Source organism: Sceloporus occidentalis, unplaced genomic scaffold (genome assembly GCF_023333645.1).
Source record: "Sceloporus occidentalis isolate IW3139 unplaced genomic scaffold, rSceOcc1.0.p SCAF_10, whole genome shotgun sequence".
In the NCBI taxonomy this organism is placed as follows: Eukaryota; Metazoa; Chordata; class Lepidosauria; order Squamata; family Phrynosomatidae; genus Sceloporus; species Sceloporus occidentalis.
Window position 1 is genome coordinate 3,425,201 of NW_028316990.1, and position 16,457 is coordinate 3,441,657.

At 43.1% G+C, this 16,457-nt stretch overlaps 1 protein-coding gene across 7 annotated transcripts in view; it reads left to right on the plus strand.

Annotated features, from left to right (window-relative positions):
- The window catches only part of FTO (FTO alpha-ketoglutarate dependent dioxygenase), a 265,259-nt gene that overhangs the window by 65,615 nt on the left and 183,187 nt on the right, over positions 1–16,457 (plus strand). For all 7 annotated transcript variants that reach the window (XM_089540079.1, XM_089540077.1, XM_089540080.1 and 4 more), the window contains 2 exons: positions 8,694–8,837; positions 12,255–12,334. In XM_089540079.1, the coding sequence (XP_089396205.1) occupies positions 8,694–8,837; positions 12,255–12,334 (224 nt within the window). The remainder of the gene's footprint in view (positions 1–8,693; positions 8,838–12,254; positions 12,335–16,457) is intronic.

Genomic DNA, 16,457 nt, shown 5'->3' on the forward strand with positions numbered 1-16,457 from the left:
TGGGGGTAGGATAGTATAAATAAGGTATAATATGTTCATCTCTTTGTACTCTATAACAGAACTTCTTAGTCTATCTGGTGTGGGGTACTGGCAAATTTACCTGTGTGCCAGAAACCAGTCCCATATTTGTACTCTTTGACTACAACTGTTTCTTTCCGGGAAACACACTGTGGATCAGAAGCCAACGGGTTGCAGACTGGTACTGGCTGAAGAACAGTACTACCACTACTTTGAGTACTATTGCTCTATAGTAACTATTGCAAGTGTTAGATTATGACTCTGGAGATCAGGGTTCAAAATTCCCACTTGCCCATGGAAACCCACTGGGTGACTGTGGGCGAGTCACACATCTTAATCCCAGAAAACCCTGTGATAAGTTCACTTTAGGGTCACCATAAATGGCTTTAAGGCACATAAGAACAGCAAGAAACTATTACAAGGAGATTGTTTTTAATTGTCCAGCTGGAATATACCTATTGTGTAAGCGAGTCATGAACAATTATGACTGTGGGTGTATTTTATCAAGTTGGACTTGATGCCTCAGAGAAAGTTGATAAGCGTGGAGAGCCAATGTTATGTAACGGTCAGAGCGTTAGACTGAGACTCAAGAACCTCCAGGATCTAGTCCCATCATGTACCATGAAACTCATTGAGTGACCTTGGACCTGTCATAATCTCTTATCCTGACAAAGGCGCTGTACAGACCAGCATTTTGTGCCAATCTGTACGCACGGTGAGGGCTGAACATTCACATACTCAAAGCCCTTACAGAGCCACCTGGCCGCCATTATGGCACACACCCATCCACATGGCATGCACCATGATGATGCATGCTGGGTGCAGTGCCCAGACAGTGCTGCATGGAAGGGGCATCATGATGCCGTGCCACGCACTTATGATGCCCCTTCCAGGACTCAAAAAGAAGCCCGTTTTTGGTGCTTCGTTTTGCTCCTTCTGGAGGCGGCAGTGTGGGGTTGCCATGGCCTGCATTCTGGGCTCAAAGGAGTGGCGTTGAGCTGCCCGTATGGACAGCCCCTCACTTCACAAGGTTGTTGCAAGGAAAACAGGAGGAGGAGGCCAGCCATGTAACTTTACCAGGCTCTGCTCACTTCTTCTGCAATTTCAGCCAAGTGAAATGAATGCCCACTGATAAGGGACAATTTGGGGGGTGATGACAAAACCAAATGTATCCGAATTACTATCATACCAAGTCTCAAGGAGGTGTTTGTCCAGGGTGGCACCCCTTCCTCTCCCTAACAGAAGTAGCTGCAGTAAATATATTCTTCCCCCAGCATTGCAAGATTCTCAGCGCAAGGGCTTAATAGGCCTACCTTTCTGGAGTCACTCTGGTTTTTAATACTGGTGGTATCTGCTGCTGGAAACACGTCCGTCCAGTTTATTTCCCAACAGCTGCTTCGACTTCCTGTTTGCATTTGGGTCTACAATTAAAGTTGTTGACATTGATCTATGTAGTTCCTTATACCTTGAGTCTTAGCAGTTGGAAGCTGCCTCCTATTTCATGTACTCTCATGACAGGTGGAATTCACTAGTCTGCTTAAGCTAATAGCTTTTAAGGTTGTAAATCTTTTGGGAAACTGGGACCAAGAACCGTGAATTTAATATTCACCCATCACCGTTAGTCTTGACAGTCTAGGGCTGTTGTCTTAATGCTGCAGAGGGCAGAGTAGCCATACCCTTTTTGGCACTTCTTTCATTAATGTGTGGACTGAATTTCTTTACTAACTAGGAACTTGAAAGCAAAGATCAGATTTTGAACCAATAAGTGAGGGTGCATCTACACTGTAGAAATAATGCAGATTGATACCACTTTAACTGCCATGGCTCCAGCCTGCAGAATCCTGGGATTTGTTGTTCTATGAGGCACCAGTACTCTTGCAGAGAAGGCTAAATACTTTGCAATACTACAAATTCCAGGATTCCATAAGATGGAGCTACAACATTTAAAGTACATTATTTCTAGTGTAGATGTCTCCCCAGGCTTGATTTCTCCTAGCTTCTTTTCATCCAATAGTTCATAGATATTCTTGTTCCTTTACTCCCTCTCTGTGTTGATTTCCTCACAGTCTCTTTGTGGATCATATTTTTGTGCTTTCCACTTTGGTGTTGTTATGTGCCTTCAGGTCAACCCCGACTTAAAGTAACCCAATTGTAGGGATTTTTTTTGGCCAAGATTTATTGAAGGGGGATTTTTTATTACCCCTCCCCAAAATTATCAGCATGTCAGACTGAAGATGGACATTGTATGTTATTATGTAATTGGTATTCCCTAGATCAGTGGTTCTCAACGTTTGGTTCTCAAAGAGTTTTGGACTTCAGCTTCTTGGCCAGCATGGCCTTTGCTCAGAGCTTTTGGGGGATAAGTTACAAAAGCCTCTGGAAGACCAGAGTTTGAGATCTATTGCCTCAGATTTTGTGTTTAACTCTGTGTCTTTGTGTGTGAGAGGGACTGCCTTCAAGTTGCCTGTTGACTTATGGCGACTTCATGAATTTCATAGGGTTTTCTTAGCAAGAAATAGATAGAAGTGGTTTTGCCAGTTCATTCCTCTGAAATGTGGCCTACAGCATCTGGTTTCACTTGGCAATCTCCCATTGAAGTACTATCCAGGGTTGACCCTGCTCTACTTCCGAGATCAGACAGGTTCTGGTATCTTTAGGGAGATCTGTAATGTGGTGATAACATCTATATTGTGTGCCTTCAAGTAGCTTGTCGACTTATGGTGACCCCATGAATTTCATATGGTTTTCTTTGACAAGAAATATTCAGAGGTGGTTCAGCAAGTTCCCCCCCCCCCCTTTGGAATGTACTCTATAGCATGGTATTTGTTGGAGCGCTCCCATATCTGCACTACATAGTGCAGATTTTATACCACGTGAACTGTTAATGGCTCCATCCTTTGGAATCCCTGGTTGTGTAGTTTATAATTTGTTGATAACAGAGCTTTACTGGACTCCCTTGAACTATAGCACTAGAGTTGTCTAGCTGAGAATTTTAAGTACTTCCCCACACTTCAGCTACCGGCATTCCATCAGATGCAGTTATGATGGTTATAGTGGTATTGAACTGATATAAAGGTATAAGATGCACTCATATACACTCTTATACTTAAAATTTCCTGCTAGACAACTCTAGTGCTGTAGTTCAAGAGACTTCAGGAAAGCTCTGTTTGTTTTTGCTGACTGCCTTTGAGTCCATCTCGACTCATGGCGACCCTACGGATGAGACATCTCCAAGACCTTCTGTCCTCCACTGCTCTGCTTGAGTCCATCCATGTGGCATGTGGCCTTCCTCTCTTCCTACTTCTCTCCACCTTTCCCAGCATTATTGTCCTTCCTTCTCATGATGTGTCCAAAGTACAACAGCCTCAGTTTGGTCATCTTGGCTTCTAGGGAGGTATCCAGCTTGATCTGTTCTACGACCCATTGGTTTGTCCTTTTGGCTGTCCATGGGATCCTCAGCACTCTTCTCCAACACCACATCTTAAATTAATGGATTTTCTTCCTATCATCTTTCTTAACTGTTCAGCTCTCACATCCATGGTAATAGGGAGTACAATGGCTTGTATGATTCTAACCTTTGTACTGAGTTGTATATCTTTCCATTTAGAACCTTTTCTAGTGCTTTCATGGCCACCCTTCCCATTCTTAATCTTCTGATTTCCTGACTGCAGTCCCCATTTCTATCAATGTTTGATCCCAGGTATGGGAATTCTCGATCCTCAACAAATAACAGACTATATGAAAGTGGTTCGAGACTAACTGGAATGGACAGATGGACAGATATGAGAGCATTCTATTCTGTGTGGATCTCTGATCTGATATCAATTTGTTCTCTTTCCTGTAGCATGGACAGCCTATTTCATTCTTAAGATGCCTTTTTCTTTTCAATGGATGCTTTAACTGGTAGCGTTCTTGGCCTGCTGCCCCCTCCCAAGGCTTACTTGAGTGTGTAAATCTTTTGAGCAATAAACAACTGGATCTGTTAGTTGACAAGTTAATATTTAACAGGCTAACAAACCATTGATTGACTGCAGTGGCCACCAATTGTGAAAGGCCTATTACATTAGGCTTTTCAGGACACACAACTCCCGTTTTCTTTTCTGCAAAATGTACTTTATTTTCATCATCATTATTCATGCTGTTGTTGTTATTATGATGATTATTTAAAGCCATGGCCAAGGGCTTGCTTTTCATGGTGGCTTTCACTGCCTGTGAAAAACTGACAGCGTCTTCCCTGCTAATGACTTTATAAACCAATTGGAATGTTTGGTTGGATTGATAATTGACCAGTAATCCCTTCTATTTGCTGCTTAATAGATGCAAGGTCAGTTAACAGTAAGTTGTACACCCTGCAAAGACCATTTTTTGTTTGTTTCTGGGTGATTTCCACCCGCCTCTCCAAGTGTAGTGAGGTGTATAAAGATGCTACCTCTGAAAAGACCAGGAGATAATCTTTACAAACAGGGCTGATTTAACCATGCAAGCAAACAGGGCGGCTGCTGGGGGATATGAAAAATCCAAAGGTTTTCTATTCTAGCTATGTAAATATCTTTGATAAGGAATTGATACCTGCACCAGAGGTCAGACTTATGTGACTGTCCAGATATTGTTGAACTGCAATTCCCAGCATTCATCACCATTGGCTATTCTGTGTAGGTCTGCTGGGCATTGCAGTCTAACAACTGAAGAGCTTTCCATCTGTGGTCTACATTTTGGAAACAAACATGCAGAGTAATTAGCACTTTCAGGCGTAAAAAGTCTGCCTCCCCCCTTCTTGCTTTTTAATTTTGGCCACCTCTAGGAGTGCAGAGCAGAGTTTAGGAAAGTTACTTTTTTCAACTACAGTGATCAGTCTACCACATGCAGCATGGCCAGTGACATGACTGATGGCCATGATAGCTGGAGCATTCTGGGCAGTGCAATCCAAAAGAGTTGGTTTTCCAAGTTCTAGTTTGTAGGTTACCATCAGGTACATATTGGCCTCATTCCCACTTACCTCTTGATTTGCTTCCTGCACCAGTTCCTGAAACGGGTTCAGCAAACAGCATGGTTTCCACTATTTTTGCACTGGTTTCAAGAATCGGTGCAGGAAGCAACAGTCGCGGTTTCCCCGCCATGCCTCCCTCCGTTCTCCTGGCCATACGGGGGGCGGAGGAGAGGCCGGGGCGGAAGGAGAGAGGCAGGCCGGGAGGACTGAGGACAGAGTATGGAGGTATGGCTGGGAAAGCTGCTGCCAGTGAGAACCAGGGCGGATTAAAATCTGATTCGATTCTCCCTGGTTTCCACTTGGGCTGAATCTATTTATTTCCAAATTAAATAATACTGTCATTAGTATTATTCTTTGAAGCAGTTTGACATGTTTTCCAATCAAACATTTTTAAAGGGAAGGCTTTAGTACTTATATATTGTATTAAACCAGTTCATTTTAAATCTGTTAAAAACTTTATGCAGCAACCCTATATATACTTACCTAGAAATAGACATTGTAGATATTAGGTATGTAGTTGTCTTGAGGATTGCTGTAAGTCGGAAATGGCTTGAAGGCACACGACAATTTTTCACCAAGTTTCTTCCTAAAGGACACAATGAGTAATTTAGCAGTTTTCTTCCTGGTGCAAGAAAATCTTCAAAAAACTACACGAAATTCACACATGGTTGTTCTGCAGAGAAAGCAGGATTTTTCTGTGAAAATATTATTTCTTGCACAGAAAATGCCGTATTCTGCTCAAACCAGAAACATGAGCAAATTTTGCACAAAGAGTCCCAAACTGCAAAAGTTTTTATTAGTCCAGGATTCCTCTTGTCAAGCTTTTGTGACATATGAAGACATGTTTTTGAACATCTCTAGTGGACATTAAACTCAGTGGGGCTTAATTGAAAGTAGGTGTGTATAAGATAGCCATATTAGTAGACTAAAAGTGCTTGATTAAGTTTTATAACAAACATGCATACTGATAAATCTGAGTGTGCAAGCACTACGCGGGGAGGCATTTTCATTTCACACAGGAGAATGCCTCTTCTAAGACGTCTGCAAAACACCTAAGTGTATCCTTGCAAAACTAAGGATGCCTTTTTGCATCGAGATTATTGTTTTTCGCTGTGTACTACATTAATAAATCAATGAAAACTCATACAGTTAGTCAACAAAGATTTGTTTAACCAGGGATCAGTCTTGTTTTTGATGTTATTATTGGGAGGGCATTTAATAAGAAAACGATCTTTGGATGCGTGCAAGATGCCATCAATAAGCAATAAATGCTGCATACACTGCCCTAGTCATTTCAAAGTATAGATATAATTAGATTGAATGAGATTATTTGTTGCCCATGCAAACAGGTGTCAGTGCAATATTTTCTCCATTAAAAAAATCTTTATTCATTTTCAGCTCCCAAAACTTAGGGGGGAGGCAAAACCTAGACTCTCCCCAAAGATTTATAACTTTCATTATTTCACACACAGACAGACAGACCAATACTGACCTCCTGACTTCTTGGTATTCCAGTCATCAATCACGTGTGCCAACTCATGGTGTTTATTTAGATTGGGGCTTTACAAGCCAGTCGTAAAATATGAAAATTATTTCCCAGCTGATTTTAAGAAAAATAAAAAGGTACCCAACTATATGTGGCCTTCCCTTCCCTTCCCTTCTTCCTTCCCTTTGTTTTGTTTAAAGTGTGGGGCCTTATTCGTGGAGTTGTTTCTTCCTTCCAGGAGGACATGGTTTCTTGATGGTTATGCGTTTTCTTGATACAAGAAGATACCAATAAGATAAGCAGTACTAGCCAACAGCTTAAAAGCAACAACAACCCAGCATCACTACTGCCGCCAGCAAAATCGATACTAACACCTTTCAATGTATTCTGTCTCCTTTTCCGAATGAATTGTAACTCAATATTAGGAAGGAGGGACGCTGTGTGAAAACTGCAGATATGGTGGCTTCCTGGTCACACTGAATAGTGCAATCTAATTTGGAGATTGTAAGGAAGGGCTAGCCTCTGAGATGGACTTTAAATCTGCTTCTTTGCCTTGCTTTCCTCGTTCGCATTGGCTATACTCGCACTCTGTTTTCTATGCAGCCTCCATAAAATATGAAACTACAGTCAGAGACAGCAGTTTCAGATCTTGCTTCCCGGGGTTTCCTCGTAAATCTAGTACCTTCGGAATGTGCTCATTAAAGTAGCACTTTCTCTATTTCTCTCTTTGCAGTTTGATATTCTTCCCCCACCCAACATTCAGCTTGTTAACAAAAAAATTAGTTAAACACAGAGTTCAACTGGATTTCATGTAATGCTGTTCCCATCACTCCCATTGAGCATGCCTTATAATTATCCTCAGAACTGAAACTGATGACTCCCATGGTGTTATTTTGGAAACAAGAGGAAGCAGGCTGCTACTTGTTTCAGAATGTCACTTACTACAATGTGATTTTAAAAAATAATAATAGTGTGGCACTTGATAGCGGAGCACATACTTGGTATGAAGGCCCCAGATTCAATCCTGTCATTTCCATTTGGAAGTTGTAAGGAACTTTCTCTCAAACCCTGCTCAGCCCATCAGCACCAATGGTTTGATTTGGATGCATGTGGTCTCTGAAAGACTATGTTTATGGGGAATCCTCTTCTTCAGCCGAAGGAAAAGAAAGATTTTCCAGAGTTGGGACAGAATCCTGCGACTAAAACCTTAAAAGGCTTAAGGGTGCCCCCCGATAATGCCATTAAGCATTATGCCTTAAGTACCAGCTGCAGTTGCTCACAGGTTGTGTTTCAGATGCACACACAAAGACATATTTTCCTGTTTAGAAATTGAGAATGTGGGTGGCTTTGGGCAAGTCGCAGATGGATGCAGAGCAGATTGGAGGGTGAGCCCTGGTGTGAAAATGTCTGGGAGGGATGGAGGAAGCTATGTAAATGCATAACCCCCTGGAGAGTCTTGCAAGTTGGAGCAACAAATGAATTAATCCTTGAAAACTGTAGCAAGATGTTGCTCTTCTAGATGAGCTGGAGATTTGCACACAGCTCTTTCTTGCCTAAAACTGAGCCTCCCAAAACTGAAGAATTTGCACCCTCATCTCCCGCCTGGAGATGACCAATGAAAACTGGAGACTCAAGGCAAGGCCCTGAGATATGTCAGCCTTAACTATGCTTGTGGTTGCATGTTTCCCACAGATTCACATAGTGGTGGTGAAGGAAGCCTGGCAAAACTGATATTTCTGAGCAGACTAGTCCAGTGCCTTACTTCCTTTATGGCTGCAAGTCCTGTGGACTTTTCTCCTCTGCTGGTATAATGCAGCAACATTATTCTAGCCCTGTTCTAAACCCTATCTTACTGCTATCATGTAATTCAGTGTGGCATGTATAGGATCCCTAGGAGGCCTCCCATCCAGACCCCAGCTGGCTTAGCTCCATCAATGTGGCTCCATCATATATTTTCAGATTCTGATCTGAATGCATTTATGACCATTAGTTTATCTAAAGAACAGAATCACAGGGAATAACCACAGAACATGGCCAAAGGGAATTTTTTCCTGGAACAGGAACAAAATTTGGCCTTCCTAAATTATTACTGTTAATAATGTCTATGATTGTTCCCACCCTGATACTAGGACATACACAGAGCTTTACAGACCACAGTTAAATGCCAGAATTTATTCTATCTCATTTCTTCTTCTTCTGCAGAACCTGATGTTGATAATCTTGAGGAAAAACCTTGGAATGGCAGAGACCCAGCCATTTGGCACGTTGCCTTGAAAGTTGCTTGGGACATAAAGACTCCAGGATTGGCAATACCTCTTCGCCAAGGAGACTGCTACTTTATGCTTGGTACTATTCAAATCCAGAAACACTGTCCATTCTCTTTCTTCTTTTCAACCTTCTGCACTCCTACTTCAGCCTGGAGGTTGCAAGCTGCTTTGGGAAGGGGCTGAATCCAAATGTAATCCAAGGTTAAGAACTAGAAAAGGAGTCTGGTCATGAATTTAATGCACAGGCATAGTCAAGAGGACTGTACACAGTAAAGGTAGGCAAGGAATAGGAACTAGCTCCGAAATGAACAACCTGGAAGCTAGGATTCAGGAACAATTAAAGTTCTCCCAGTAGTTGGTTTCCACAGAGGTAGATGGTGTTCCAGCTGTAGAGAATACAAAAATCCAGAATACATCCAATTGTGCCAACATATGAAAGTGGTAGATCTCCAGATGGTGTAAAGTAATGTTTATTATTGAAAATCTCTGCATGTTTTGGTCCATTAATTTTTGAGGCCACTTTTCAGGGTTGAAAGAAAACTGTCTGCAGAGATTTGTGGTTAATGTGTCTCTGGCAGAACTTACTAGTGACTACCAGTAAGATCAGGGGTCCGCAACCCCCGGCCTGCGGGCCTAATCCGGCCCGCGGAGGTGGCAGGACCGGCCCCAGCCCAGTCCTGCCGCCAATTGCCGCAGGCGGTATGGCGGCGGCGAGGAGGGCGGGCCACAAACACTGCGGCGGCGGCTTCTTCCTATAGCCCTGTGCGCGCCTGCACGGAGAGCATGCAGGAAGGGCCCCTGAGGGAGCCAAGGGCCTGGCTGGCCGGCATCCTGGGCTCCCTGAGGGTCTTTCCTCCGCCAAACCTCCCTCCGGAGAGAGAAGTTTGGCGCAGGAAGGGCCCCTGAGGGAGCCAAGGGCCTGGCTGGCCGGCATCCTGGGCTCCCCGGGGGTCTTTCCTCCGCCAAACCTCCCTCCGGAGAGAGAGGTTTGGTGGAGGAAAGACCCTCGGGGAGCCCAGGATGCCGGCCAGCCAGGCACTTCCCTCCCTCAGGGGCCCCTCCTGCGCCAAACCTCTCTCTCCGGAGGGAGGTTTGGCGGAAGAAGACCCCCAGGGAGCCCAGGATACCGGCCAGCCAGGCCCTTGGCTCCCTCAGGGGCCCTTCCTGCGCCAAACCTCTCTCTCCGGAGGGAGGTTTGGCGGAGGAAAGACCCTCAGGGAGCCCAGGATGCCGGCCAGCCAGGCCCTTGGCTCCCTCAGGGGCCCTTCCTGCGCCAAACCTCTCTCTCTGGAGGGAGGTTTGGCGGAGGAAAGACCCACAGGGAGCCCAGGAGGGAGCAGGAGGACCCCCGACCACAGCTGTGAGGCAACCGCGGGCAGGGCGGGAAGGAGGAGGAGCACCGCCGGCCCCTCCTGCCCTGCCGAGGACTAGAGGAGGAGCTCCTCCTCTTGAGGCTGGCTGGCCAATGGGGGCAGGCTGTAGCTCCAACAGCCCACCCCCTGCCAGCAGCCATTGGCCAGCCAGCCCCAGGAAGAGAAACTCCTCCTTTTTAGCCCTCCGTGCGGCCCTGCAGGCGCGCGCAGGGCTATAGGAAGCCGCCGCCGCCGCTGCAGTGTTTGTGGCCCGCCCTCCTCACTGCCGCCATACCGCCTGCGGCAATCGGCGGCAGGACTGGGCTGGGGCCGGTCCTGCCACCTACACGGGCGAGAGGTTGCGGACCCCTGTTCTAGACCAACACTCAGACCACCACACCATACTGATGTGTGTGTGTGTAGCATAAATAATGTATTATGACAATCTGAAAAGGGAACAATCCCCTTCTTCCTCCCCCCAAAAATCTGTTTAAAAAACCTAAGAGTATGTTTTTAGTATTTTATTGCTCTTTTGCCCCTCAAAGAATTCCTAAAGTCTTTTGAGCTCAGATGCTGGAGAATATAATAAGATCCTTTGTTGCAGAGGTGGGTCTAGGGAGGTGTTGAAGATGAAATTTTAAAGGTTAGTTCAACACCTGCTTTTAAGCTCTTGCCTTTATTTATTTTTTCCAGGTGAATATCAAGCCACACCTGGAATTTTTCAGCTTATGCTGAGCATGGATAATCACTTATCTCCATTTGTTTTTCCAAAGGGTTAATTGGAAGAAATCTCATTGCTTCTCTTGTATTTGTACAGAAGCTTTTTTTTCATAAGTGAAACTTGATCTTCACAGCTTATGTGAAAGAGAAACACTTTAGCTCGATTTATGAAAATATACTTGACTGAATAGGTAGCTTAGCTTGAACATTATGATCCCTAGTATTTCATCAAAAGCAGCGGTGTAGCTACCACTGGAGTATAGGGTTGCCAGACCTGGTCTATCCCATGCCCTGAGATTTCAATGCCCAAACCTGAGACTTAGGGACTTGCAATATCATAGGAGGTAGATTTTGTTGGGGAGAGAGGTTATGAAAACTAGAAAAGATCCCAAAATGCAAAGATATACAACTGAGCACAAAACTTAGGATCATACAAGCTATTGTACTCCCTATTATCATGTATGGATGTAAGAGCTGGACAGTTAAGAAAGATGATAGGAAGAAAATCAATTCATTCCAGATGTGGTGCTGGAGAAGACTGCTGAGGAACCCATGGGCAACCAAAGAGACAAACAAAAGGGTCCTAGAGCAGATCAAGCCAGAAATCTCCCTGGGAGCCAAGATGACAAAACTGAGGCTGTTGTACTTTGGCCACATCATGAGAAAGAAGGACTCACTGGGAAAAACAATAATGCTGGGAAAGGTGGAGGGAAGCAGAAAGAGAGGAAGGCCACATGGCTTTGCAGAACAATGGAGAATAGGTAGTCTTTTCAAGGCAGTTGTCTCACTGTGAAATTCTTTTCCTTTGCCTGTGGACTGGAGAAGAGGCGACATCCACTGAGATTTGGGGATCCTATTGGAGTGAGAGGAGCATTGTCCCTTGTCCTTTGAGCCCCCCTCCATGCTGCCACTGAACTTACCCTGGCTCTTGGCCTGATGGTGGCCAAGTTTAGCAGGACGATTTGGACTTCTTGCCCCGGATTCCCATGCAGCATGCTCAGCTGCTCATCAACAGGGTGTCTAAGGAAAAATGGGCAGAGGAGTGGGATGCAATATATCTGCAGCATGGGGAGATGCCTCAGATGACCCATCTGCCGTACCCTCACAGTATAGTTAAATCAGGTTGTCATGGTCTTGGCACTGAAATTCCTCCTCTTTCCACACACACACACATACAGATCCTCCATCCTCACACTCTTTAAGATGTAAGCATGGCCTGGCTTTGCCAACAGATTTACAACTGTTGTTAGTTTTGCTGCAGAAGGTTAAAAAGAGGTTGAGAGAGAATGACTGGCCAAAGGATGCCCAGTGAAGCTCATAGATGAATGAAGATTGAATCTAGATCTCCCTGGTTGAGAGAGTTCACCTCTAGCTTTTACAGCCTTCTGCCCTTCTCCACGATTGACTCTAATTTTTATTCTCAGATGATCTGAATATGACTCACCAGCACTGTGTCCTGGCTGGCCAGAAACCCCGATTCAGCTCTACCCATAGGGTGGCAGAGGTGAGTTAAGAAGGAACTCATTGTCTGGGTTGTCGAGGTTGTACTATAAGTCGAGGTACATGTTCAGGATGAAGACCATGGTGGGAAAGGGGTTTTTTTTTTGGGGGGGGGGGGTGAAGAGTTTGGGGAGAAGGAGTTTGGGAGAAGAAGACTGAAAAAAATCTGCTTTGCTGTGGTCCAAAAGTCTGCCTTCCACATTTGCTGTTTAAAAGAGTATCTTGATGATTCTCCATCCCTCCAAGACATCTTGGTGTGAGTGCCAGACTAAGATGCCAGTTTTTCATTGAACGTTATTTTCACCATTTGCTCCCAATATAATTTGTCTCTGCACAAAATTAGTTTTGTTTCCCACTTTTTGAAGGTAAGCATTCATGAATGCAACGGGGGCAACAGGACAAGCTATTCGATCACAAATTCACAGATGCAGTTGGCAGGGGCATGAGGTACCCATTGTACCCCCACAGTAATATTCTTGTAGTACTTGGATGAGAGACTGCCAATGACTCCCAAATGCTGTAGCCTATATTTCAGAGGAAGGAATTGGCAAAACCATATCTGAGTATTATGGAATTCATGGATCCACCATAAATTGATAGCTGACTTGATGAGAAAGGGCCTTCTCAGTGGTGGCACAAGTTTGTGTGTGTCACCAACATACTAAAAGCTAGGTGTTTCAACCTGGCATTTCATTGACAATTACTCTGTTTGAGGAACAATGACAACAAATTCACAGTAAATTAAAGTTTAGCTTAGATGATGATGATGATGATGATGGTGGTGGTGATCATGGTGATGATGATAATGATGATGATGGGCATTAGTCCCAACTAGAGTGGACCCATTCAGTAGCACTGTAGAAATAATACAGTTTGATGCTACTTTAACTGCCATGGCTCCATCCTAGTGAATCCTGGGGTTAGTTTATATAACCCTGGGATTTATAATTCATTGACACCAGAGCTATCTGACAGAGAAGACTAAATATCCCACCAGATTACAAATCCAATAATTCCACAGCATTGAGCCATGGCAGTTAAAGCGGTGCTATACTGCATTATTTCTGCAGTGCAGATTAGAACTTATTCTCTTAGAACCCATGCAAGCATAATATAATATAATTCTAAATGTAAGAATTTATGCATCATATTAGTGTAATAGTATAATTAGATTATTTTCATACTAATATTAGTATAAGAGTGTTCTAAAAGCCTCTTAAAAGGCATGTTGTTTGTACTTTGCAGTAAAGATGGAAATCCCTGACCTTTTGCCAGTGTGTTATCCTGATATTAAAATGCACATGTACTTACACAGCCATGAAAAAAAGAAAAGAAAAAAGGCTCTTCCTTTTTAGAAGCTCTTGCTTTGTTTTTATAAACCTTTGTGACCTCACATTATATAGAATGGAAATGTTCAATACAAAGAATTAGAACACCAAGGGGTCCTTTCTCAAGGTTATTCCTGGAGATTTTGCTGTACTTATAAATATTTAAACCGACAAGAATTCTGATATAGGCATAGCCTTATGCTTCTGAAGGAAGACTCTGATTTTTATGTTGCATTTGTTCTTTTGATACAGAAAGAAGTTTTGTGAAAAGGCATTTTGGAATGGGGGAGTTACTATCCAATCTATGTGCGTGCATTTTCTTTGCCCTATGACACATTTCTGTTTTGAGCATTTTCATTCATCTTCCATTTATGAGTGATGTGTCTTAATCTCATTGCGTTAAGGAAAATATTCTAAAATGCAATAGTGAATAAGATATGTATTGCTTTTGCATGTTAATTCATAGTCTCCACTTTGAAATCAATGATAATTTAATAGAGAAATTTTCCTGAATTTTACAATGTTGTTCTACCATTTTAAAAAATGTTTGTTAAGCTACTTGGAGCCCTTTGGTGGGAGAAAAGCAATTTAAAGCACACTCCAAAAGACATATCTGGGCGGGAAGGGTCACAAAAATGGTTGTCTTATACAACAATGAGCTTTTAAAAACAGCATTCATTAAGAAAAGTGTGTAGAATTGTGTGTGTACAAGGAGAAATTCCCATTGAAATAGGTGAAATTGTTTGCATGGACATGCTACTAACTGATCTGGAAATGGGATGAAAAAATGAAGTTGGGGTGGGGAAAACTGAAATGAAACTGGACTTGATGTATTTAGGAGGGGTGTATTGAAGGATGTCCCAATATACACCCGAAAGCAAAAGCTTGGAAGAGTTGTTTTGTGCAACTCCGGTTAAATAATAAAATAGATAATTTTTAATTTATATCCCACCCCTCTGTCCACGAAAACAGGGGCAGCTTACAAGTTAAAATAGTACAGTCCCAAATCCCTGTATCCCTCCCTAAAATAACAATTAAACAATTCACGGTTTAAAACATACCTTAGAAACAATCAAACAGTGGCTATACAAAATTCAGAGGGTTAACATGTTCCGATCTTTGGTGGCTTATCTTTGGTGGCCGGTTATCTATTTGGGAAAGACCTGCTGGAAGAGATCCATCTTAGTAGCTTTTTAAAAGCTGTTTAGGATGGTAATGTGACGGATCTCCTCCGGCAGGCCATTCTATAATCTGGGAGCGGTTGCTGAAAAGGTCCTCTGGGTGGTTGCAGACAGCCTAGCTTTCATAGGTTGCAGAAGATTATACCGGTGGATTATACTAGGATTATTCCTAAAAAACAACAACCAGGTGGAACAAACTCTGTCTCCAGAATTTGGCTTTATAGGTATCTTCATACCTGACTGATTCTTTGTTTTTTTCTCTCTGTCTTCTTGATATAAAGGAATTTACTGTTTCCTGTAAACACCAGCAATAAAATTTACCATCTGGGTCTCAGTTCTAGTCTGGCTGGACATAGCCCAGGTCAATTGTTGGAATTATCTTTGACTTGGATGAAGCACTTCCTACAAATGCAATTAAACCAGCCACTAGGACAACTAAAGTTAAATATTCAAAGTGCTTGGTGTACATTATCCTTTTGTAATCCCGACAGCAATAATGTCAGGTAGGACAAATATTATAGTCCCCATATTGTAGGTAAAATTCTGAGGCTGAGAGATACTTTAGCTGCTGTGCAAGACTATCTTTAAAATTAGCTGTCTCTTTCAGTTGTAAATATTGAAGCAATCTGACTATCTAACACTGTATACATGTTTTGGCATATGTGTCTGTGATGTCAGCCCTGTGTTGTGGCAACACAGGTTTGTTTTCACATTTTGAGCTGCTGAAGATGTTGCCGTAGGTTTTTGGATCGTAAGCTATTTTCGTAGTTGTTGCCACCATTGTCAGAATTGGGCTATCGGCCCTGGATTTTTCACTCAAAATTTCAGTTGCAGAGTTTTCCTTTCTTGTTGTTCACAGCAGGTGAGGGATCATACCTGCCAAGTAGAAGGTTAGTCTTTTCTAGGTTAACCTTTACTCTGATAGCTTTGCAACTTCAGGGATTTTGTTGTTGCTCACACAAGTAGTCTGAGGAGGTACATACCAGTAACAGATTCATCGGGTAAAGGGGATCATGTTATGTAAGCCAGACTTGCAGAGGATGATAGGAACTGGCTTTGAATAATACCTGGAAGGTCACCAGTTTCTGGCATAAGACTTAACACTTTTTTTGGTTCACAATAAAAATTCAATAGGCCATGCAAGGAAATCCCATGATAGGTTTGCCTTAGGATTGCCATAAGTTGGAAAGGACTTGGAGGCACACAACAACAACAACAACAAGGCCGTGCAACCATATAGGGCATCTTCAGTGTATTATGATAGTTATTCCTTAAAGAGCTGTGATTTCCATGATATGAGCAATCTACTTCCAGGGCCTGTATTTGTAGTTGCACCAGATGCATTAGCCTGGTAAATCTTGCAAGAGCTTATGGTATACTGACATAACCTTTGAGAATGGAGGTCATTCCATACAGTAGTGAGTGGTGATACAGGAATTGCTTTGTGGAGTAATGAGTAGTCAAGCATACATGCATGATAGATACATACATGCATAGCTATCTTTGTCTGTTCATGCACCTTGTACTAGTGTGGCATAATGGTTGGAGTCTTGGTCTATGATGCTGGGAGACCACTTGACCATGGAAGCACTTAGGCAAGTCACACTATCTTACCTTC